The following is a 23,847-nucleotide window of genomic DNA, read 5'->3' as shown; positions in this document are numbered from 1 at the left end:
TAGCTGACCTTTATTTAGACCCTTTTTGGGGGAGGGGTATGCCTAGAACAGTTTTTTTTATTGGATACCTTTTACCCTAATAAGTTAGGGCCGTATGATTCTGGTTTCCTGCTGGAAAGGAACAGAAAAGGCTTTTGTCTTATTTTCAGGCCCTCTAAACTCCTCCTCCTCCCGCGCTTATGTTTCGTTATTTGAATCTTTGTAACCAGAGAAAAATCCCAGAAAACTTCGAGGTAATCATATGCCCAACATCATACAAACCCTGGTTTCCCTTTATAAAACCTCAGAGATAATTTACATTTTGTGTTATTTACAGGGTTGTATCCAGGTTTTTGTTCGTGAGGGATTTTTTCGGGGAAGGGAGGTTTGCAAAAAAAAAATTAAAAACGCATCAAATATGTATTTTTATGCATTTTTAACACATTTTTTAGCTGGTTAGCTAGAAAGGGAAAAGGGCGCAGGAAGGGCGGTTGCCTTTCAATCAATTTTGATTCCCAAAAAAAATGGGAAGAGAACTTTCAATTTCAGATCGAATGATCCCTCTCTAAAGTTTTACGGCCATCCCTTCCATATAAAGAGTACAGAGAAAAACAAGTAAATATGAAATAACAAAATGTAGACATACAACCCTTTAAGCAGACAACTTTGGGGGAAGAAGGGATGTAGGAGGGGTGCTTACTGCCCTTTAATAGATTTGGTCTCTTGAAAGGGGTACTAGAACTTTTGATTTCCATTCAAACGAGTCAGTTGAACCAATCAACCCTCTCCCAATCTTCTAGGGTCAATGGTTTGATACGATTATCCTTGGAAAAAAAATGCATCCGTGATCTTCCTTCTTAATATAAAATTCCACATTTTTGTATGTAGGAGCTCGAAACTTCTGATATGCTGAATCTAAGGATGCAATTTTTGCTGAAATCAATTGATAATTTGGGGGTGTTTTCCCCCTTTTTTAAAAATTAGTCAAATTTTCCCAGGATCATAACTTTTGATGGATAACATTCAACTTGATGAATTTCATATTTTTTGAATAAGCATATAAAATTCAATTTCTTTGATGGATCCATTCTTATCAACACTATGTTTCTTAGAGCTTTGGTAAGTTACCACTAACTATTCGATATGTCTGTATTATGGACAAACAGTCTTAAAGGTGGAAACTATTGGCATTGAACTTGGAACCAAATGCGTAAACCGACCAAATTGACAATTAAATTTGTCTTGAAATTGAAAAATAATTTTTTTTATTGACATTATTAAGTTATTGACGAATAAATAAGTTTGCCTTCAAATTGGCAAAAAAATTTTCGTCAGACATCACATGGGTTTGCCTTTATCACTACTCAATTAGATATTCAGTACAATTTTCACACTTTCAAAATAACTTCAACCATAATCCTGCAATTCCTGCAATCGGTCAATCTTGCAAAACTATTTGTCAATACAGCATGTATACCCCCTTTTTTTTATTGTTATAACCTGTTATACTTATATGATTAAATTTTTTTCTTATCCTCATCCTAATTCAAAAGGAAACCCCTTGGGGGAGCTACACATTCTAATACATGACAATTCCAAGACACCAGTCTTACTCAAAACGGTTGAAATGCCCAAAAAATGGCCTCCCTGATACTCTATCACCCATGACATTTCCGGGATATTGCACATGTGCAATTTGGAGAGCTAGTATCAAATCTTTTATCTCGCTACTTATACGTAATTCTTTTATTAATTTCCATGGGGAATACAATTCAAAATGTTTAGTTGGATCGGATAAACATGGTTTTTAGTCAATTACCCCCTCCAACTTCGATACTCCCTGATCCTCCTTTTTTTATTGTCCTGAGCTACCTCAAATTTCTAATTTTATCCTCTGAGCCACTCCCGAAACAAAGAAGATATGGCGTTGGGATTAATTGGATTTATCTAGCGTTTTTTATTTAATTCTACCTTTTCACCTAAGAACATAGTTAAAATAGAATAATGCCCCTATCTCCCTCTCGACACTCCCTGAATCTCAAATTGACACTCAAAGACATACCCAAGATAGGGGAGATACGTCATTTTGCTAATCGGCTATGTATAGTGTTTTATTTTATGTACCTCTATGCTTAGACGTGAGTAGAATATAAGTGCCATAACTCCTGTTTTCTGCAAAAACATTGTTGGGCTGGTAAACGTTTTGAGCCAATTTGTAAAAACCTATGATAAAACTTAAGATTTCTCCATCTTAGGTAGCACTCGAATGGGAATCCATTTCTTTTTCTACATTGACATACATGAAACTAAGATAGCGGGAAGGGCACGGAGCTATTTGATTGGGAGTTGAGGGACACATTAAGGGACCCTTCTAACCACCCTACTTCCTTCTCAATACTTACCCGTAAGAAAATAAAATAATAGAAAGTATATCTACATTGAATATGTCAAAAGAAATCGAAAAATTATGACCATACAATGAAGAGTGATAGTCGTCATACATGGAGTGAAAATTAGCAGAACATACATTTGGATTTTTTATTACGTTTCAAATTGGGTAATATTAAAAGGAAATATGAATTTCAGTTATCACGCCTTAATCCTGTATTAGAAAGTGAACTTGGGGATGTTTTTGTTTTATCAAAAGAAAAATTTATGAAAAAATATTATATATTACCCTTCATTAGTTAGTTAATGTGAATATTGTATTAAAGGAAACACCATCCAGATGAAATCTAAATAATGCTCTTTATAATTATGCACTTGAAAGATGATTCAGAAACACAAAAAAAGATAAAATAAAAAAAAATAAAAATAAAGAGAGAGAGAGAGAGAAAATAATAAAAATGATAATGGCTGAACAACTTCTAAAAAAAAGTTTTTTGGCTATGAAAAACATTACTTTGCGCATTTTTTAAGTTCAAAGATCCTGATTGGTCTTTTTCTACTTACTTTTAAATTCACGCTAGCTATTTCTCTATTATTAATCATTGTATTTTATAATTAAATACAAAAAACAAATTTTTTCAACTGAGGGTTTGGGGAGGGAACAGCACCTTTCATATACGTAACAGTTTCTTTTCGTTTTAAGTTTTAATGCTGCTCCTTACTTTCAATTGAAAAAACTTGTTTTCTTGTTAAATTTTTTATCATTTTTTGAACAATGCTGGGAAATCTGGCTCTTTTTCCATGGAAAATTCCCTTCTCCATGAAAAATGCCTCCATGGAAAGATCCTTCTATTAACTGCCTCCTCCCTCCACCAGAAAAATCCCCCTGAAAACGTCTCTATACTTCCCAATTACCAGTTGTATGTGTAAACAATTGGTAAATTTCAAAACTTGAAACCCTTTCCCCGGGGACTTTTGAAGGTTAAGTCATCCTCAAAGACATAGTTATTAGATATTTTGACAATGCTGAAAAAATAGCTTTCTCGAAATTTGGATCAGGTGAACTTGGCGAGAAATGAGTAAAGGTTAAGTCATCCTCAAAGACATAGTTAGATAGCTTCGAAGACCATACTGCCTTTCCGTGACGACAGTATAGCAGTTCAAATTGGGGATGAAACCTTTTAATCAACAGTGAACAGATATTTTTTAACTAGATATTTTTAACTAGATATTTCGAACACATATACAGTGTTCATCACCACCAGTAAAACTCAGTAAAAAGTTTTCATCAGCAGTAAAAAAGTTTTACTGCTGATGATGAACACTGTATATGTGTTCGAAATATCCAGTTAAAAATTTTATATCTGTTCACTGTCAGTTAAAAGGTTTCATCCCTATTTTGAACTGTTATACTAGAGACATAGTTATTTGATTTTTCGACTGCTGAAAAAAATGGCTCAAAATTTTGATTGGGTAAGTTTGGCGAGACAATGAGTGTAGGAGGGGGGCTAGCTGCCCTCCAATATTTTTAGTCACTTGAAAAGGGCACTATTACTCTTGATTTCCTATCAAATGAGCCCTCTCTTGATCTTCTACGATCACTGGTTCAATACAATCATGCCTAGGAAAAAATAAAAAATAAAAATAGACGCATATCCGTGTTCTTTTTTCCGGCAAATAATGCAAAATTCCACATTTTTCTGTATAGGAGCTTGAAACTTCTCCAGTAGGGCTCTTTGATATGCTGAATCTAGCAGTTTTGATTTTCATTAAGATCACTGAATGTTTTGGGGGTGTTTCAATACAATTTGATGATCTTCACATATTTTGAATAAGCATCAAAATTCGATTCTTTGATGTATCTATTTTTATGAAGACACTGTTTCTTAAAGTTTCGATTACTATTGAGCCACAACGCTTACCACGAACCGCTACCACGAACACTTACTTACAGTTCTTTACCAAGGACTGTTTGATAAGACTTTGATCTCTAATCAGTTTGTTGATCACTCTAGAAATGCCCCCTTCCGTGAAAATTATTTCCCGAAAATGAAATTACGCGGAAAAGAGCCCCCGGATAACTCCCCTGGATTATCTCCGTACGTAAAATTTGGCAAAGAGAATTCAAGACAATTAAAAAGAATTTTGTGTAGTAATTCTGTCGAATACCCCTAATATAACATTCCCCCTGAAAATCTCATCCCCCCCAGATATTTCCCTTCCCAAGAAAGATTTTTCCTTTAGAAATCCAATCCAAGCGAACCCCCCCTCCAAAAAAAGAGTTCTGTATACTTCCCAATAACAAATACCAGACGTAAACAATGGGAAATTTCAGAACTTAGAGGCTTCTCCCCAGGGACTGTGGGAGTTATTTTATATCTAAGGACATAGTTGTTTGTCTGTCAACTATACTGAACAAAATGGCTATCTGAAAATTTTGATCAGATCACTTTGGGAAAAAATAGACATTGGAGGGGGCCCAGTTGCCCTCCAATATTTTTGGTCACTTAAAAAGGGCACTAGAGCTTTTAATTCTCGTTTGAATGCATCCTCTTCCGATCTTCTAGGACCATTATTTCAATATTATTCAGCCTGGGAAAACAAACAACACAAAAAAAACAAATAAATACGCATCCGTGATCTGTCTTCTGGCAAAAATAGCCAAATTCCACATTTTTGTACATAGCAACTTGAAAATTTTACAGTAGGGTTCTCAGGTACGCTGAATATGATGGCGTGATTTTCAAAAAGATTGTTCATATGGCATGATCCCTTGAAGCTTAGGGGGTGTTTACCCCCTATTTCAAAAATCAGGCAAATTTTGTCAGTATTGTAACTTTTATGGGTAACAATAAACCTAATGAATTTTATATACTTGGCGTCAGCATAATAAGCTGATTCTTTTGATGTACCTACTGATATTAAAATTCCGTTTTTAGAGTTTCGGTTACTATTGAGCCGAGTTGCTCCCTACTTATATCTCGCTACCACGAACTGTCTGACAGATAACGTTCTGGTTAAAATCATTTCATTGTCATTTTTTACGATTAAATAAAAAAATAAGTTTTCAATTTAAAGTAAGGAGCTACATTAAAGCTTAAAATGAACAGAAACTATTTCATAGGCTATGTGAGGGGACTGCCCCTTTGTCAATCCCTCGCTATTCATACTAAAAGTTTTTTAGTACTTTAAAAAAGCTTCTTACTCTAATTAAACTGTCCTTGTGTTTCAAGAGTGTTTCTTATTTAAGTGAGAAGAGAAGTCAAGCTCTAGTGTAAAGAACAAGGTATGGAAGAAGAGGCAGCCTTCCTTCGAAGGGATATATAAAACAATCCCTTTTCTTTAGCTTGCATTCTACCGGAGAACTTTCAAACTTTTCAAAAAGCAAACTTTGACGAGGCAATGTAACCAGAATGTATTAAAAATTCTGGATTGTCCAATAAAATGCTCGAATATACCGCATTGTACCAATTCCTCTAAATTGAACCAAAAACACACTGTTTGGGTAACGCTGCCACAGTCTGAAAGCTGTTTTGTTTACTTTCACCACAAAATTAAGCTTTTGGAAAGAAAAAAAGGGAACAGAATCATCACACATATTTCAAAAAGATTTGAAGTTTTGTTAAAGTTTTGACCAGTCAAATTTCAAGAATTTGACACTTGAACCTTTAACAATTCCAGCGACTGAATATCTTGTTACAATCGTAAAAAGCGTGACTCTTAAAAGTTCAGTTTTCGTCTCATGATGCGGTATTGTTTCTATTTTTTCCAAACATTCTAAAATAGTGTCTTCCTCCTTTTAGCACAATTGTCATTGTTATATATATATTATGGTCAAGTAAGTCCAGGCAATTTTAATTAACTACAAAAACAATCCGGAATTGTTAATGAAGACAAAAGGCGTGTTGAGTAATCTGATAGAAGTTTTTTAGGATCCTTAAAACACCGCTGAAGACAACGACAAACATTTTGTTTTCGTTCTTCAACCCTCTTTGCAATAAAATTCAATTACGTATATTTCAAGGTCTAAAAAAATTAGAATTTCTGTATATAAGCATCTAAGAAATATCTTTTTTGCATCAGAACTGAAACAGCTTTTCAACAAACTAACCGATCAAAAACACCGAAAATGATGAAACTATTTGTAAGTCCCTTTTTAAATAGTTTTTGACACTTTAACAACAAAAGGAAACTGATGACTTGTAAAGTTACTCTGACTATCATTTCATTTTCTTATAAGATTCTAATAAACTATATATCTTCTTTAATACTACTACTACTAACAACTCAGTACAGCACCAAGCCACCTGAGGCTGACTTAGCTAAGTAGGCTCCTTCTCCATCCTAACCTATTCAAACCATACTTCTTTACACCCTCACAAGAAGTTCAAATTTACCTTAAATTCTTTCCTTACGACATCCTCCCAATTCATTCGGAGACAACCTACATTCCTTTTGGACCCAGGTGGTTTTCCAACAAGGACAATCTTGAGTGATCTGTCATCCTTCATTAGCAAAACCTGTCCTAGCCGTCTCAGTTTTCTCTCGTTATAGCCCTAGAAATTGGGATAGACCCACATTATTCGTACAGCTAACTGTTTGAGATATGCTCAGTCAGTCGGGTACCCAAAACAGTCATTAGGCAATTTCTCTGGAAAACATTTAACAAATATTCCTCCTTTTTTCGGAGCGCCCCCACTTCAGGACCATGCTTGACCACTGTCATCACTGTAGCATCCAATGTTCTAATCTCGGTGCCAGATTTATCTTTCTATTATTCCAAACTTTTTTCAATTGTAAAAAAATGTCCTGGGCCTCGGCTACTCTACTTTTAACATCTTCTCTGCACCCACCATCTTTACTAATATTATTACCTAGGTAAGTGAAGCTGTCCAGCTGATTGATCTTCTCGTTACCTTTTGTCACCTCTTAAATATTATTCAAAGAATATAAATTTGATTTCAGTTAATTTACTTTCATTATAATAAGAAAAGGAAGAACAGTGGGGCTTATAACATAAAATTACTTATAACATATATTTATTGCAGAGAAGTTGATAAGATGTAAATCGCTATTAATCAATTTCTCTTCTTTAGGTTTTCCTCGCCCTTTTCGCAATTGTTTTCTGTGCACCAGCTGAAGAAAAGAAGGAGGCCACAGACATTCAAGGAAGCGAATCGTTCCTTCCGAGCTATGGTTTTGGCTATGGTGCTGGACTTGGTTTCGGACATGGTGGACTCTATGGAGCTTACGGTGCTGGACTATATAGAGGAATTTACAGTCCTTATTATGGTGGTTATGGCTATGGCCGTGGACTTGGCTACTGGTGAACTTATTGAGGCCTTTTGTAATTTTTTGGTTTTAAATAAACTTTGATGTCAAAATTTTATTATCTTTCCTTAGACGAGAGTGACAGCAAACTCTTTACATATTGATTTAGTTTTATACAGTAAGACTTAATATTTCTCTATATTAAGCAGAATCCAGACAGATATCCAGAAAGTTTGCTTACGTACATTACCACACATAGAAAAAAGATAGCAGGAAGGGTAATGGGCTAGTTGATAGGGAGCGACACAGCAATAAAAGAGATCCTTTGATGGGCGCTTCAATTCTTCTACTTCCTTGTTAAGGTTTAAATATAAAAACCAATACTGACGAAGACCAAAAGCTCTCTGAAAATTTCAACTTCATCCCAAAATCCGTTCCAAACATATTTCAGATCCATCATTTTGATAACCTGACTTCGCATAGTTTTTTTTTGTTTTTAATACTTCACTTTGAAAACATTGTAGGTTATATATATATATATATATATATATATATATATATATATATATATATATATATATATATATATATATATATATATATATATATATACATATATATATATATATATATATATATATATATATATATATATATATATATATATATATATATATATATATATATATATATATATATATATATATATATATATATATATATATATATATATATATATATAAATAATGAGCAATAGTTGTATATGTATGTATTTATGTATACATTTATTTTTTCTCGAAAACGGCTCCATATTTTTTCGGGAAAATTAGTAAATTGGGTTTTTCTTGCAAGTTTGCAAATTGTCTGAAGTAATAAAAATCTAAAATGAAGAAGAAAGAAAAATAAAGTTAGAGGATAAGCGACGGCAAGAATACAAACGTGCCAAAATTAAAAATGATAGTTATTATGATTGGGTTTGGGATTTTGACATGGATAAATTACTGTGTTTGTTACTATAGGACGTGTTCACCACGTACTAGGTCGCAGCTACCAGTGCAACCCCGATGTGGCGTCAAAGCATTAAAAAATTTCTTTTTGCTGTACAATTGACTTTTAATTTTCAACTATTTCGAGTTACATTCAGTCTAAAAGTTTTCCAAATATTTTCCTCAGATAGTGAAAGAATCATTTGCAAAGCAATTGTTTGGGTTTGACCCCATTTTTTCAAACTTTTCCTAAAACTTCTCAACCAAGCTCACTCTTATTCAGAGCTTTAAGCCCCAAACAATTCTTTGGATTTTGAACATTTATCAGTTTTACTGTAGTTTTACTGCTGGTGATGGACACTTTATGTGAGTCCTGAATATCCAGTTAAAAATTTTATATATTTGTTTCACTGTAAATTAAAAGGTTTCATCTCTATTTTGAACTGTTATATTATAGACAGAGAAAGGGGCTCATGAGGAATAAAGAAGCTGCTGGAAGAAAAGAGGCTGGGAAGGTATTTATACTAGAATACTAATCACTCATTTTATGACTAAAAAGTTCAGGGTATCAGTTATAGTAGTGTATACCCCTATAGAATCGACTGACAGAGATACTAGTGTCTCAGACAAATTTTACTTACAGTAACAGGACTAAAAAGATAGGGTACCAGGTAGGAATCTATTGAGAGATTTTAATGCCCAGGGTAAAATTAGGGATGGATGGTATCCTAGCCTAGGTAAATTTTGTGTAGGAAAAGAAAACAGTAATGGCTGCTGCAATTTTGTAGGTATAACAATCTAGCTATAAGCAATACAGGGTCTTTAGACATAAAATTGCCCATAATTTAACTTGGTATTCTTGTGATGGTAAGACAGCAAAGCTTATTGATTATGCTATTGTATACCGAAGACCTGCAGGATCAATACAAGATACTAGGGTACGTAGGAGTACTATTATTGATGCTAAAAGTATGATGTTGGCAGATTCCAGGATGCGAACTTGAGAGAAATTTTCTAGGAACAGTTGAATACTAAACTGGAGAGCTTAAAATTTGCCAATGCTGAACATGAAAGGAATAATTTTAGGAAAACAATTTGTGAAGTTACTGATTGTGTCTTAGGAAAGAAAGTTAGGAAAGCAGCTAGGAACATTAGTGAAAAAGCTTTATGTTTAATAGAAAGAAGAAGGGACTTGTACAAGAATTATCTGAGTAATATATCTTATGAAAATAAAAGAAATGTAAAGAAAGTAGAGAGAGCGTTAAAATATGAACTAAAGAGGTGTGAAGCGGAAGCCATGAATAAAAATGCACAGGATCTAGAAGATACAGCTAGATGGAATAATAGTAAAATATTGTACTGTTAGGTAAATAAATTGAGAGTGAGTAGTTAATTCGGACTTGTCCCAGTTAAAGATAGGAACGAGGCCACAATTAGTGATGGGAAAAGAAATAAAGGAAGATAGATAGGACATTCTGAGTTGAGTTGCAGGAAAAGATATAGAAGAAAATAAAGAATTTTTGATTCCTTAGATGTGAAGGAGGATTTGTTTCGTGAGGAAGAATTAGCAACAGTACTAAAAGGATTAAATAAAGGCCACAGGTGCTGAAGGTGCGGTAAATAAGTTTCTTAAACATGATGGATCTGAGGTAGGAAATACACTACTGAAGATTATGGTTAGGATTGTAAAAAAAAGGGGAAGCATTTAGTGATTTGACGAAAACCCTATATAAACCATTGTATAAGAAAGATGATAAGAGGGAGTGTAAAAATTATCAACAAATCAGACTGGTCTTAGTAGGTCTGCATTTTATTTTTTTTAATCCTTTTCAATTGGATAGCGCCACCTCCTACAGTGCTACTAGAAAAATTTCTTCCTCACAAAGCGACCAAGGGAAAAAACTTTTGGCCTTTTCTGTCCCTTTTTGGGCCTTATTTTTATTAATATTTTCTTCTTCTTAGGGGTTTTGCTAGCCAAAGGACTTAAGAACAAGAATTTAAAGCCATTAGGGAATGGACAGTTATGTAAGCCGATTCTTAGGGGTGGAAGGGGAAGAAGCACTGGTATGAATTTTTTATAGTATGTTTCTTTTGCCCTAGGATTTCTGGCTGCAAGTTTTCAACTTGTCAGAAACAAGAAAATGTTTTTTTATTCTGGAAATTTAAGCCCCTCCTTCTCCCGCTCCCACATCTAATAAATTGTTCTTTTTATTTACAGAATGATACCTGAAAGTTTTGAAGTAATCGTATGGGTTCATACCATCTCCAGAATTGCATTTATTGGATCTAAAAAATTATGTCGAGTAAAATGGTTATTTCAAAATTTGAGCAGCCGCATTAGGAAATTCTGTATGAAGATCTCGGTAGCGAAAAGGAGTGTAGGGAGGAGTTTGTGCCCTCCAATGAATTTTGACTTTTAAAACAGGGACTAAAACTTTAGTTTCCAATTGAAGGAACCCCTTTTAAGGCTATACACCACCCCTTTCATAAAAAGTCACCAAAGGGAGAAAAAATAACACATTGCAGGCATAAAGCTCTTTAATCTGGCCGCAATAGAAAGCTGCGAAATAGAAAGCCAAGCAGTCTTAGTTATAAAATGGATGTTGGGATGCACGGACCAACTGCATAAACTAAACATAGTATATACGCGCTTAAGGTAAATTGTTTGACACAAGTGGAAAATTTTTGTAAGACATCGCTGTAGCTTGCCTCTATCATAGCTCAGCCAAATATTCAGTATAACATTTGCATTTTCAAAAGAAACTTCTACTTAACTCTACAAATTCTTCCATATTGTTCGTCTCCGGTTAGGATCAGATGATGTAAAAAGGAAAGATCTAAGAGAAACTTTAACTTCCTGGGAAGGTGTAAGGAGGGAGGTTTTGAATAGAAAGGCGTGTAGGAAGAGCGTGTATAGCTGTCTTTTTCTTAAACGGCTTGGTGCTGCAGTAAGTTTATGGTAGTAGTATCCAGAAAACCATTTCTGTATAACGAATATATCTTTTTTTACCATAACCTGTCTTATTTTCATGCTTAAATTTTTTTCTCGTCCTAGTCATTTGTTTTAATTACAAAAATAATTCACAATTGTTAATTAAGACAATAGACATATTGAGTAATCCGGAAGAAGATTTACTGAATCTTTAAAAAACCGTTGAGCATGATTATGAACGTTTTTTTTTCAAGTTCTTTAACCTTATTTATTACAATAAAAAAATTGCGTATATTTCAAGGTTTCAAAGAATGAAGATTTCTGAATATAAGCAATTAAAGAATATCCTTTCTGCGTCAGAACTGAAACAGCTTTCTAAGAAACTTGAGATTAAAAATACAGACAATGATGAAACTATTTGTAAGTCCGCCTTTTTTCAAATGTTTTTGACGCTATTAAAGCAAAATTGAATTGCTGACTTACAGAGTTATTTCCAATGTTATCTTCTTCCAAAATCTATTTTTTGCGTCTTTTGATTTATCTTTCAAACAGTTCGTGGTAACGAACTGTAGTAAGGAGCGACCCGGCTCAATCAAACAGTTCGTGGTAACGAACTGTAGTAAGGAGCGACCCGGCTCAATAGTAAACGAAACTCTAAAAAACGGAATTTCGATACTAAAAGATATATCAAAAGAATCGGATTTTTATGCTGATTTTAAATATATAAATTTCATCAAATTTAGTCTTTGTCATCAAAAGTTACGAGCCTGAGAAAATTTGCCTTATTTTGGAAAATAGGGGGTAACACCCCCTAAAAGTCATAGGATCTTAACGAAAATTACACCATCGCATTCAGCGTATCAGAGAACCCTATAGAAAAAATTCCAAGGTCCAATCTACAAAAATGTGGAATTTCGTATTTTTTGCCAGAAGACAAATCACGGGTGCGTGTTTATTTGTTTTTTTGTTGTTTTTTTTTCCCAGGGGTCATCGTATCGACCAAGTGGTCCTAGAGTGTTGCAAGAGGGCTCATTCTAACGGAAATGAAAAGTCCTAGTGCCCTTTTTAAGTGACCAAAAAAATTGGAGGGCAGATAGGCCCCCTCCCACGCTCATGTTTTTCCCAAAGTCAACGGATCAAAATTTTGAGATAGCCAGTTTGTTCCGCATAGTCGAAAACCATAATAACTATGTCTTTGGGGATGACTTACCCCCACAGTCCCTGGGGGAGGGGCTGCAAGTTACAAACTTTGACCAATGTTTACATACAGTAATGGTTACTGGGAAGTGTGCCGACGTTATCAGGGGGATTTTTTTGGTTTGGGTGTGGGGTTCAGGGGAGGGGGTTATATGGGAGGATCTTTCCTTGGAGGAGTATTTCATGGGGGAAGAGAAATTCAATGAAAAGGGCGCAGGACTTTCTAGCAATACTAGAAAAAAAAAACAATGAAAATATAAACATGAAAAAGTTTTTTCAATTGAAAGTAAGGAGAAGCATTAAAACTTAAAACAAACAGAGATTATTACGCATATGAAGGGTTCTAAAAATACTTTAGCATAAAGAGCGAGGTATTTAGGAGGGGATAAATACTTCGCTCTTTATGCTAAAAAATTTTTAAATAATTTCAACTATTTATTCTACGGCCTTTCTGATTTAGGGGTCATTCTTAAAGAATTGGGATAAAACGTAACGTAAGTTATGTACGTTTCTTACGTAAGTTAATTCTTAAGTTACGTTTTTTTTTACCAATAAAAACGTTCGTTAAAAATTAAAAGATCTAGTTGCCTTTTTGAGTAACCGAAAAATTGGAGGGCAACTAGACCTCCTTCCCCACCCCTTATTTCTCAAAATCGTCTGATCAAAACTAAGAGAAAGCCATTTAGCCAAAAAAAGAATCAATATGCAATTTTCATTTTAGTAATTTATGTACGGAGAGCCAAAATCAGACATGCATTAATTCAAAAACTTTCAGAAATTAAATAAAAAAAACAAGTTTTTTTAAATGAAAGTAAGGAGCGACATTAAAACTTAAAACGAACAGAAATTACTCCGTATATGAAAGGGGCTTTTCCTCCTCGACACCCCGCTCCTTGCACTAAAGTTTGATTCTTTTTCGCAACTCTACTTTTTAAAACAATAAAAAACTTTAGCGTAGGGAGCGGGTTGTCGAGGAGGAAAAGCCCCTTTCATATACGGAGTAATTTCTGTTCGTTTTAAGTTTTAATGTCGCTCCTTACTTTCATTTAAAAAAACTTGTTTTTTTTATTTAATTCTAAATAACTTACGTCTCTGCGTCTTTTGTTTTTATTATTTGTCCTCTTTCAACAAATTTCTAGGGAATTGTTTTTATTAATATTGACTTAGGAAACATGGATATATCTTTCCCTTAGTTGTCTATCCGTTATAATAAAAAAATAGGGAAATTAGTAGAAAAAGAGTAGAAAGAATAGTAGAAAAAAGAAACAGTTGGGCGTACAATAAGAATGTTAATAGATTGTTGACCATATTAAATATTATTGCAGAATGGTGATACAATCTAGATTGTCACTATTCAATTTCTCCTTTTCAAGGTTTTCCTTGCCCTCTTTGCTATTGTTATGTGTGCACCAACAGACGAAGAAAAGGAGGCCACGGACATTGAAGGAAGTGAATCATTCCTTCCAAGCTATGGTTTTGGCTATGGTGCTGGACTTGGTCTTGGGTATGGTGGACTCTATGGAGCATACGGTGCTGGATTATACAGAGGCATTCATAGTCCTTATTACGGTGGATATGGTTATGGCCGCGGACTTGGTTACTGGTGAACTGATTCAGCCGATTTGTCATTCTTAAATTTGAAATAAATTTTATATCGAAGTATTACTATTTTTAGAAAGAGAGAAAATGTCGACCTATTTTAAATGTTTAATTTTAAATCTATCTATAGATTATAAAGCTTAAAATTTCCCTATTTTAGGTAGAATTCTAATGGGAATCCAAAAGTTGTTTTTCTTTTTTTTTTACATTGACATGCAGGAAAACAAGATAGCAGGAAAGCCGCAAGACTATTTGATTGGGATTAACACAGCAATACGAAAACACCCTGAAGGGCCCATCCTTCCGCATACCTTTTACTTAATATTTTCCCATAAAGGAATAAACACTACAGAAAATATAACCCCATTAAATACTGAAAAAAATAATGATCAAATGGTAAACAGTGCCGGTGGTCATGCAGGAAGTAAGATATAGCATAAAATACATTTACATTATTCATACACGTGAAATTGGGTTTAATTGAAATGAAATATGCATTTCAGTTATTACGGCATAACCCAATATTAGAAAGTAAACGTGTTTTAGCAAAAGAAAAATCTAAAATAGAAAATATATATAACCCACTATTAATATTTATTAACTTTTAATATTGTATTTTAAGTAATAAGCTACCAGAGGGAAGCTGAGACATATTCTTTGTACTTAAAAATTTAAACGACAATTCAGACATACTAAGAGAACCAAACCGAAAATAATTGTAGTAACAACCATAATGCTTCTGAAAACAGAACTATTCCTGTTTGGAGTTGTAAAATATTAAATGTAAAATATTGTTCCTTTTTTTGTGTTCATAGATTTATCTTTTTCTTCCTACTTTTAGATTCCTACTAACTATTTTTTTACTGTGTATAGTTATATCTTATTACAAATATCTATCAGATTACAGATTTTTCATTGTCGTTTCTTTTTCACAATGGCGTGTTGGATATATTATATTTCTCACTGAGGCTTATAGTGATTAAATAAAAAAAAGTCTTTTAAACTGAAAGTAAGGAGCGATATTAAAACTTTAAATGGACAGAAATTACTCCGTATATGAAAGGGGCTGTTTACTCCTCAGCGCCCCGCTCTTTACACTAAAGTTTGACCCTTTTTCAAAACTCTACTTTTTAAAACAATAAAAAAACTTTAGCGTAAAGAGTGGAGCGTTGAGGAGGGAACATCCCCTTACATATACGGAGTAAATTCTGTTCGTTTTAAGTTTTAATCCATGTAAAGATCATCCAACGTAATCCCATCCCCTCGACCCCCCTCCCCACAACCAGAAAAAGTTTCCCTGAAAACGTTTTTACACTTTCCAATAACCATTACTATATGCAAACAATGGTCAAAGTTCGTATCTTACATCCCCTCCCCCGGGGACTGTGGGGGATTCATTCACCTCCAAAGACATAGTTATTAGGCTTTCCGACTATACTGAACAAAATGGCTATCTCAGGATTTTTATCTGTCGAATATGGGGAAAAATGAACGTGGGAGGGGCATAGGTACCCTCCAATTTGTTTGGTCACTAAAAAAGGGCACTAGAACTTCTGATTTTGCCTGAATGAGCCCCTTCACGACATTCTGGGACCAGTACGTCAATACAATCAGCCCTGAGAAAAAAAAGAAAAGAAAAAAAAATAAACACACTCCCGTGATCGGTGTTCTGGGAAAAAATACAAAATTCCACATGTTTGTAGATAGGAGCTTGAAACTTTTACAGTAGGGTTCTCTGATACGCTGAATGTGATGGTGTGATTTTCTTTAAGATAATATGTCGTTTAGGGGTGTTTTCCTCTATTTTCCAAAATAAGGCAAATCTTCTCAGGCTCACAACTTTTGATAGGTAAGATCAAATTTGATGAAACTTACATATGTAAGATCAGTATAAAAATTCAATTCGTTTGATTCATCTATTAGTATCAAAATTCCTTCTTTTAGATTTTCGGTTACTATTGAGCCGGGTCGCTCCTTACTACAGTTCGCTACCACGAAGTGTTTGACATAATGCTGACACATATCGAACTGATATTCTTTTAAATTTCTCCTTCCTTAACCTCTACTCCCTGAAAGTTCCCTATTCTCCCTGAAACTCTATTACCCAATCCAACTCAAATATGTTGTACTTCAGAAAATTCTCAGTTGATTTACCTCACTACTTAGACATTAAAATATTTTATGTCCAGGGGTACTATAGTACAAGAAGGTTTAGATGGATTGGAAACATAACATTTTAGGTACCCTCCTAGAAACCAACAAATTTCGTTGCTCAATATACCCCCTCCTTTCCCCTCAACGGAACCTTAAAGATTTATCTTCAACCCCCAGTCCCCCCTGATGTATTTCACATAGGGTATTTGATGACATTGGTACACATAAAAAAAGGAAAGGAAGCGGCACTAGACTTAATCCCATCCAGCGGTGCTGTTTACCTAATTTCAATTGTTTTTTCTAAGCAACTTTTTTTTTATCATGGACAGCGCATAACCAGTTTCTTTCTCCTATTCACCAAAATACTTCATACGGAACGTTTTGTCACGTAAACTCCCGAAGGAGGCTCGTTCGATTGGAAATTGAATTATTTAGTCCGGAATTTCGATTTTCAAAGGTATGGTAGGCATTGATGACCACCTGTGTTTCTTTTAGTTGTCTCTGTGGTGGGATATAAGACAAGCCACGGCTTGTCTTATGTGATTATATAATAAATAATAATTTTTTTTTAACAGAAAGTAAGGAGTGACATTAAAACTACAAACGAATAAAAATTATTCCGTATATAAAAGGGGCTATCCCCTTCTCAACGTCCTACTCTTTACGCTAAAGTCTGGCTCTTTCTCAAAACTTTAATTTTTAAAACAATAAAAAAAATTTAGTGTGGGGAGCTGAGGAGGAGACAGGCTCTTTTATATTCGGAATAATTTATGTTCGTTTTAAGTTTTAATGTCGCTCCTTACTTTCAGTTAAATAAAATTGTTTCTTTCTATTTAATTTCTGAACGTTTTGAATTAGTGCAGGTTTTGAAGATTGCTCACCATACATAAATATTTAAAACGAAATTTACATATAATTTAATTTTTTCAAACTAATAATAACCTTATAATAACCTAAGTTTGATTTTGTTGCAGTTATTTAAAAATGACCTCTGAATCACAAAGGCTGTTTAATTAGAATAATAAGCTCTTTTAAAAGTAAATAGTGTAAGAGCGATTTATTGAGGAGAGGCAATACCCCTCATATACGTAATATTTTCTGTTCGTTTTAAATTTTAATGTTGCACCTTACTTTCAGTTGAAAATCGTGTTTTTTATTTAATATCTGATCTTTTTTAAAATAATGCTGGGAAATCCGGTGCCCCCTTCATCAAAAATTTTACTTCCCATATGGAAAATCCTCCATAGAAGGATCCTTCCACTTATCCTTCTCTCCTCGAACCCCCCCCCCCCCCTACCTGAAATATCCCCCTGAAAAGTCTGTAAGCTTCCCGATAAACTATACTATATGTAAATAATGGGTAAAGTTCACAAATAGAAGCCCATTGGCCAGGTATTGTAGGGTATAATGTCTTATTAAAAAACAAAGTTACTAGACTCTTCGATTATTGTGAATAAAATGGTAATCTCAAAAATTTGATCGGGTGACTTTGGGAAAAATGAGCTTGGTAAGGGGTCTAGTCAACCTGAATTTTTTTTTTCGCTTAAAAAAACACTAGAGCTTTTAGTTTCCGTTCAAACGAGCCTTCTCGCCACATTCTAGTACCATTGAACGATACAATTACCCCTGGGAAAAAAAAACAACAACAAATAAACACGCATCCGTGATCTTTTTTCTAGCCAAAGATAATAAATTCAACATTTTTGCAGATAGGAGCTTGAAACCTCTACAGTGAGGTTCTCTGATACGCTGAATCTGATGGTGTAATTTGATTTCGATTCTACGACTTTTAAGGGGTGTTCACCCCTTTTTTGAAAATAAGGCAATTATTCTCAGGCTCGTAACTTTTGATGGGTAAGACTAAACTTGATGAAACTTTAAATTTGAAATAATCATAAAAATGCAAATTCCTTTGATGTATCTACTTGGATTCAAAATTCCATTTATTTAGAGTTTTGGTTACTATTGAGCCGGGTCGCTCCTTACTTCTAGTTTGTTACCAAAACCATAGTGGTGGACTCTAGGGAAGTTATGGTGCTGGCTTAGACGGATTGTTTTATAGTCCTTATTACGGTGGTTATGGCTATGGCTGTGGATTCAATTATTGGTGAACTTATTGAGCCCTTTTTAACTTTTTGATTTGAAATAAACTTTGATGTCAAAAATATATCATTTTTCCTAAGCCATGAAGGCAAACTTTTTATGATTTATGGATTTTCATACTATAAAACTTAAAGTTTCCGTATATCAGGCAGCATCCAGAAAGAAATCAAGTAAGTTTGGTTTTGTACCACATAGAGAAATAAGATAGCAGGAAGGGTACAGGGTGAGTTAACAGGGGGGACACGGCAATGAAAGATATATTCTGAGGAGTACTTCAATCCCCTTACCTCCTTTTTAAGTTTTATGCATAAAGGAAAATACTGACAAAGACCAAAAGCTCTCTGAAACTTTCTAATTCATCTCCCAAGCCTTTCCCAACATATTGCAGATCCATCATTTTGATAACCTGGCTGCGCACAGTGTTTTATTTCACGATTTTATACAGAATATTTAGGTCAAGATTTGATTGGGATGTTTTTAGTGGGTGGCTACGTAGCAAATAAGGCACAGGAAGGGGGTGCTGCCCTACAATCATTTTGATTCTCAAAAAAGGGGAAGCGAACTGTTCATTTCAAATCTAACGCCATTTCTAGAATTAAGACCACCACTTCCATACAAAAAGGCAAGAAAAAAAAAAAAAAATAGCACAATGTAGACACCAAGCTCTTTTATCAGGCAGTACTAGAGCGCTCTTTATGGTACGATGTTTCAGTTATGGATAGTCAAGAGGTCTTAAATATAGAAGCTATTGGCGTCGAAGTTGATACCAAATGCAGAAACTGATCACAGCAATATGTGCATACAGTAAATATCTCGGCGCAACTGGAGAATTTTCGACAAATACCTGTGGCCTGTCTCTATCACTACTCAATCAGATATTCAGTATAATTTTCACATATCCAAAGTAACTTCTACTATACATTGTATATTGTCCTATCTTGCAAAACCAATTATAATATAACTTATATACGTCTATTGTTGATATTACAACCCATTACGCTTCCATGATTGTATTTTTGCTCATCTTCATCTAATTTAGAATAAAAGTTCGGAAAAACATGGGGGAGCTACACAACTCTAATGTATCAAAACTTAAACACACCGTTCTTATTCAAAAAAATCGAAACGTCCAAAAAATTGTCCTTAAATGAAATGATTTAAAGTGAAATGATTTTTCAAGGCGTAAAACTAACTTAGATCAACATCAATTAATAAATGAAAACCAAAATGAGCACAAATTATAATAAATAAGCAAACCAAACTTAAAACGAGTAGAAACCACGAAAATTATGGCTGATAACCCCTCCCCCCATTTGTGGCTCTTAAGGAAAAGAGCATGATCGCACTTTTCTGAAAACAATCCATATTTTACACTGTGTGTTTCTATTTCTCATATTCTCGGAAAAAAAATCACCATCACAACCAAAATCAAACAGTTCGTGGTAACGAACTGTAGTAAGGAGCGACCCGGCTCAATAGTAACCAAAACTCTAAAAAACGGAATTTTTATAACAATATTTACATCAAAAGAATTGCATTTTAATGCTGATTTTATTTATATAAGTTTCGTTGAGTTTAGACTTACCCATCAAAAGTTACTAGCCTGAGAATATTTGCCTTATTTTAGAAAATAGGGGGAAACACCCCTTAAACGTCATAGAATCTTAACAAAAATCACACCATCACATTCAGCGTATCAGAAAACCCTGCAGTAGAAGTTTCAAGTATCTACAAAAATGTGGAATTTTGCATTTTTTGCCACAAGACGGATGCGTGTTTATTTGTTTGTTTTTTTTTTGTTGTTTTTTTCGCAGAGGTGATCGTATCGACCCAATGGTCCTAGAATGTCGCTAGAGGGCTCATTCGAACGGAAATTAAAAGTTCTAGTGCTCTTTTTAAGTGACCTAAAAATTGGAGGGCACCTAGGCCCCCTCCCACGCTCATTTTTTCCCAAAGTCACCGTATCGAAATTCTGAGATAGCCATTTTATTCAGCTTAGTCGAAAAACCTAATAACTATGTCTTTGGGGACTACTTACTCCTCCGCAGTCCCCATGGGAGGGGCTGCAAGTTACAAACATTGACCAGTGTTTACACATAGTAATGGTTATTGGGAAGTGTATAGAGACTTTCAGGGGGATTTTTCTTGGTTGGGGGAGGGATTGAGGGGAGGGGGTTATGCGGGGGATATTTTCATGGAGGAATTCGTCATGGGGGAAGATAATTTCCATGAAGGGGTTGCAGGATTTTTTAAGCATTTTTTAAAGAACAATGAAAAAATAAATATGAAAAAGTTTTGCAACTAAAAGTAAGGAGCAGCTTTAAAACTTAAATCGAACATAAATCATTGCGCATATGAGGGGCTCACCTCCTCCTAATATCTTGCTCTTTACGCTAAAGTAACTTTATTAATTTAACTATATATTCTACGGCCTTTGTGATTAAGGGGTGACCCGGCTTTTGTGACTTAAGGAACTGGGACAAAATTTAAGCTTTAATGTAAAGAGCGAGGTATTGACAAGGGGTGAACCCCCTCATATATGTAATATAAACATATGAATATAGAAGTTCCTTACGTAAGTTACGCATATTTTTACTTATAAAAACTTTCGTAAAAAATTAAAAGTTCTAGTTGCCTTTTTAAATAACCAGAAAATTGGAGGGTAACTAGGCCTACTCCCCCGCTTCTTTTTTCTCAAAATCTTCCGATCAAAACTATGAGAAAGCCATTTAGCCAGAAAAATAAATTAATATGCAAATTTTGTTTTAATTATTCATGTGTGGAGAGCCAAAATCAAAACATGTTTTAATTTAAAAACGTTCAGAAATTAAAAAAAAAACTAGTTTTTTTAACTGAAAGTAAGGAGCGATATTAAAACTTCAAACGAACAGAACTTACTCTGTATATGAAAGGGGCTGTTCCCTCCTCAACGCCCCGCTCTTTACGCTAAAGTTTTTTACTGTTTTAAAAAGTAGAGTTGAGAGAAAGAGTCAAACTTTAGCGTAAAGAGCGGGGCGTTGAGGAGGGAACAGCCCCTTTCATATACGGAGTAATTTCTGTTCGTTTTAAGTTTTTATATGGCTCCTTACTTTCAGTTAAAAAAAAATTGTTTTTTTTTTCTGAAAAGGAACAAATGAATGCGGGTTGACAGTTAAATATATAAATACTGACATTCAGTTCTGAACGTCTTAATAATCTTGGATTTATCAAAGTTAAAAATTGAAAACATTTGAAATGTATTTTGTTTTCAGTAAAGTTTAAGTTATGTTCTGTCTTCAGAAGACACGGGGCCTCAGCCCTACTCTTTTAATTCCTGCTCGTTTTAAGTTTGACTCGGTCGTTTATTGTAACTTCTGCTGATTTTGGTTTTCATTTATTGATTGATAAATTTTCGAGCTTAAAACTACCATCAGATAGTTTTACGCTTGAAAAATTATTTTACTTTATGTCATCCTCATATTTGGCTTAATGTAAATCTTTCCCTTTATTTGAAAAACTTCTTTTGCAGAATTTCTTTTAAAAACTTAATATCGGTTCGATTTTAATTGACATGTTCCTATTGCCTTTTGTTTAATTAAACATACCATTCATAGTTCCCTGAAAGTTGCAACTTGATTCCTAAGTTATTCGTAAGATGTGCCATTTGACGTCCCGCATGTATAGTGTGTTTTGAATTAGTTCAAATTTCCCCTCAGGATTCCCAATAATTTAGCTGAACATCTGCTAATTCCCTCCCCCCCACTCGACACTCCCTGAAAATGGCAGCCTGATACCCAAAGGTACTGCAAAGATATAGCGGATGTGTCATTTTTGATAACCTGGCAACCCACAGTGTTTTTATGGCACTTGGTATTTATCGAGTGATATGTAGTGATCGCAAATTCTGCCAATCGATCTTTCGGTCTGTCGGTCTGTCTGTCTCAGTTTTGTTACTTTAGGCACTTCCAGGTAAGTTAGGAAGATGAAATTTGGCAGGCGTATCAGGAACCAAAACAGATTAAATTAGAAATTAAATTAGAGAAAAGTGGGGGGGGGGCGGTTATATCGGAAAAATTAGAAAAAATGAGGTATTTTCAACTTACGAATGGGTGATCGAATCTAAATAAAATTTGAGGTTTGGAAGGATATTGTGTCTCAAAGCTCTTATTTTAAATCCCGACCGGATCAGGTGACATTGGGGGAGTTGGTGTCGGGAAACCGAAAATCTTGGAAAACACTTAGAGTAGAGGGACCGGGATGAAACTTGGTGAGAAAAATAAGCACAAGTTCTAGATACGTGATTGACATAACCAGAACGAATCTGCTATCTTTGGGGGAGTTGGGGGAGGGTTAATTCTGAAAAATTAGGAAAAAGAGGTATTTTTAACCTTTGAAGGAGTGATCGGATCTTAAAGAAATTTGATGTTTAGAAAGATATCGTGTCTCAGAGCTTTTATTTTAAATCTTGACCGGACACGTTGGCATTGGGGGGAGTTGGGGGGGGCTGAACCTATAATCTTAGAAAACCCTTAGAGCGGGGGGATCGGGATGAAACTTGGCGGGGAAAATAAGCACAAGTCCTAGATACGTAATTGACATAACCGGAACGGATCCGCTCTCTTTGGGGGAGTTGGGGGAAGGGTTAATTCTAAAATATTTAAAAAACGAGGTATTTTCAATTTACGAAGGAGTGATCAGATCTTAATGAAATTTCATATTTAGAAGGACCTTGTAACTCAGATCTCTTATTTTAAATCCCAACTGGATCCAATGTCATTGGGGAAGAGCGGAAATCTTGGAAAACGCTTAAAGCGGAGAGATCAGGATGAAACTTGGTGGAAGAATAAGCACAAGTCCAAGATAAGTGACAGACATAACCGGACCGAATCCACTCTCTTTGGTGGATTTGGGGAGGGGGAGTAATTCAGAAAAATTAGAAAAAAATTAGGTATTTGTAACTTACGAACACGTGATCAGATCTTAATGAAATTTGATATTTAGAAGGATCTTGTCTTTTAGAACTCTCATTTCAAATCCCGACCAAATCTAGTGACATTGGGGCGATATGGAGGGGGAAACCGGAAATCTTGGAAACTGGAAATCTTGAAACGCTAAGAGTGGAGAGATCGGGGTGAAACTTGATGGGAAGAACAAGCACAAGTTATAGATACGTGATTGATATTGGACCGGATCCGTTCTTTTTGGGGGAGCTAGGGGTTGTTAATTTGGAAAAATTAGAAAGATTGAGGTATTTTTAAC

The 23,847-nt window shown here is 34.6% G+C and overlaps 3 protein-coding genes across 4 annotated transcripts in view; 2 read left to right on the top strand and 1 right to left on the bottom strand.

The window, feature by feature from the left end:
* Window positions 1-23,847, bottom strand: part of LOC136037032 (ras-related and estrogen-regulated growth inhibitor-like protein) — a 234,150-nt gene that overhangs the window by 109,064 nt on the left and 101,239 nt on the right. The window lies entirely within an intron of this gene.
* LOC136037033 (neuropeptide-like protein 29) lies at window positions 6,376-7,751 on the top strand. Its single transcript, XM_065719448.1, has 2 exons — window positions 6,376-6,511; window positions 7,464-7,751. Exons 1-2 carry the CDS (start codon window positions 6,497-6,499, stop codon window positions 7,695-7,697), a joined length of 249 nt encoding a protein of 82 aa, XP_065575520.1. The 5' UTR covers window positions 6,376-6,496; the 3' UTR covers window positions 7,698-7,751.
* Window positions 11,910-14,415, top strand: LOC136036850 (neuropeptide-like protein 29). The gene is made up of 2 exons (XM_065719178.1): window positions 11,910-11,976; window positions 14,127-14,415. The coding sequence occupies exons 1-2, from the start codon at window positions 11,962-11,964 to the stop codon at window positions 14,358-14,360; spliced, it is 249 nt and encodes an 82-aa protein (XP_065575250.1). The 5' UTR covers window positions 11,910-11,961; the 3' UTR covers window positions 14,361-14,415.

Source organism: Artemia franciscana, chromosome 16 (assembly GCF_032884065.1).
Source record: "Artemia franciscana chromosome 16, ASM3288406v1, whole genome shotgun sequence".
NCBI lineage: Eukaryota > Metazoa > Arthropoda > Branchiopoda > Anostraca > Artemiidae > Artemia > Artemia franciscana.
Note: the sequence above shows the minus strand (reverse complement) of the source record. Positions and strands in the feature narration are given on the sequence as shown.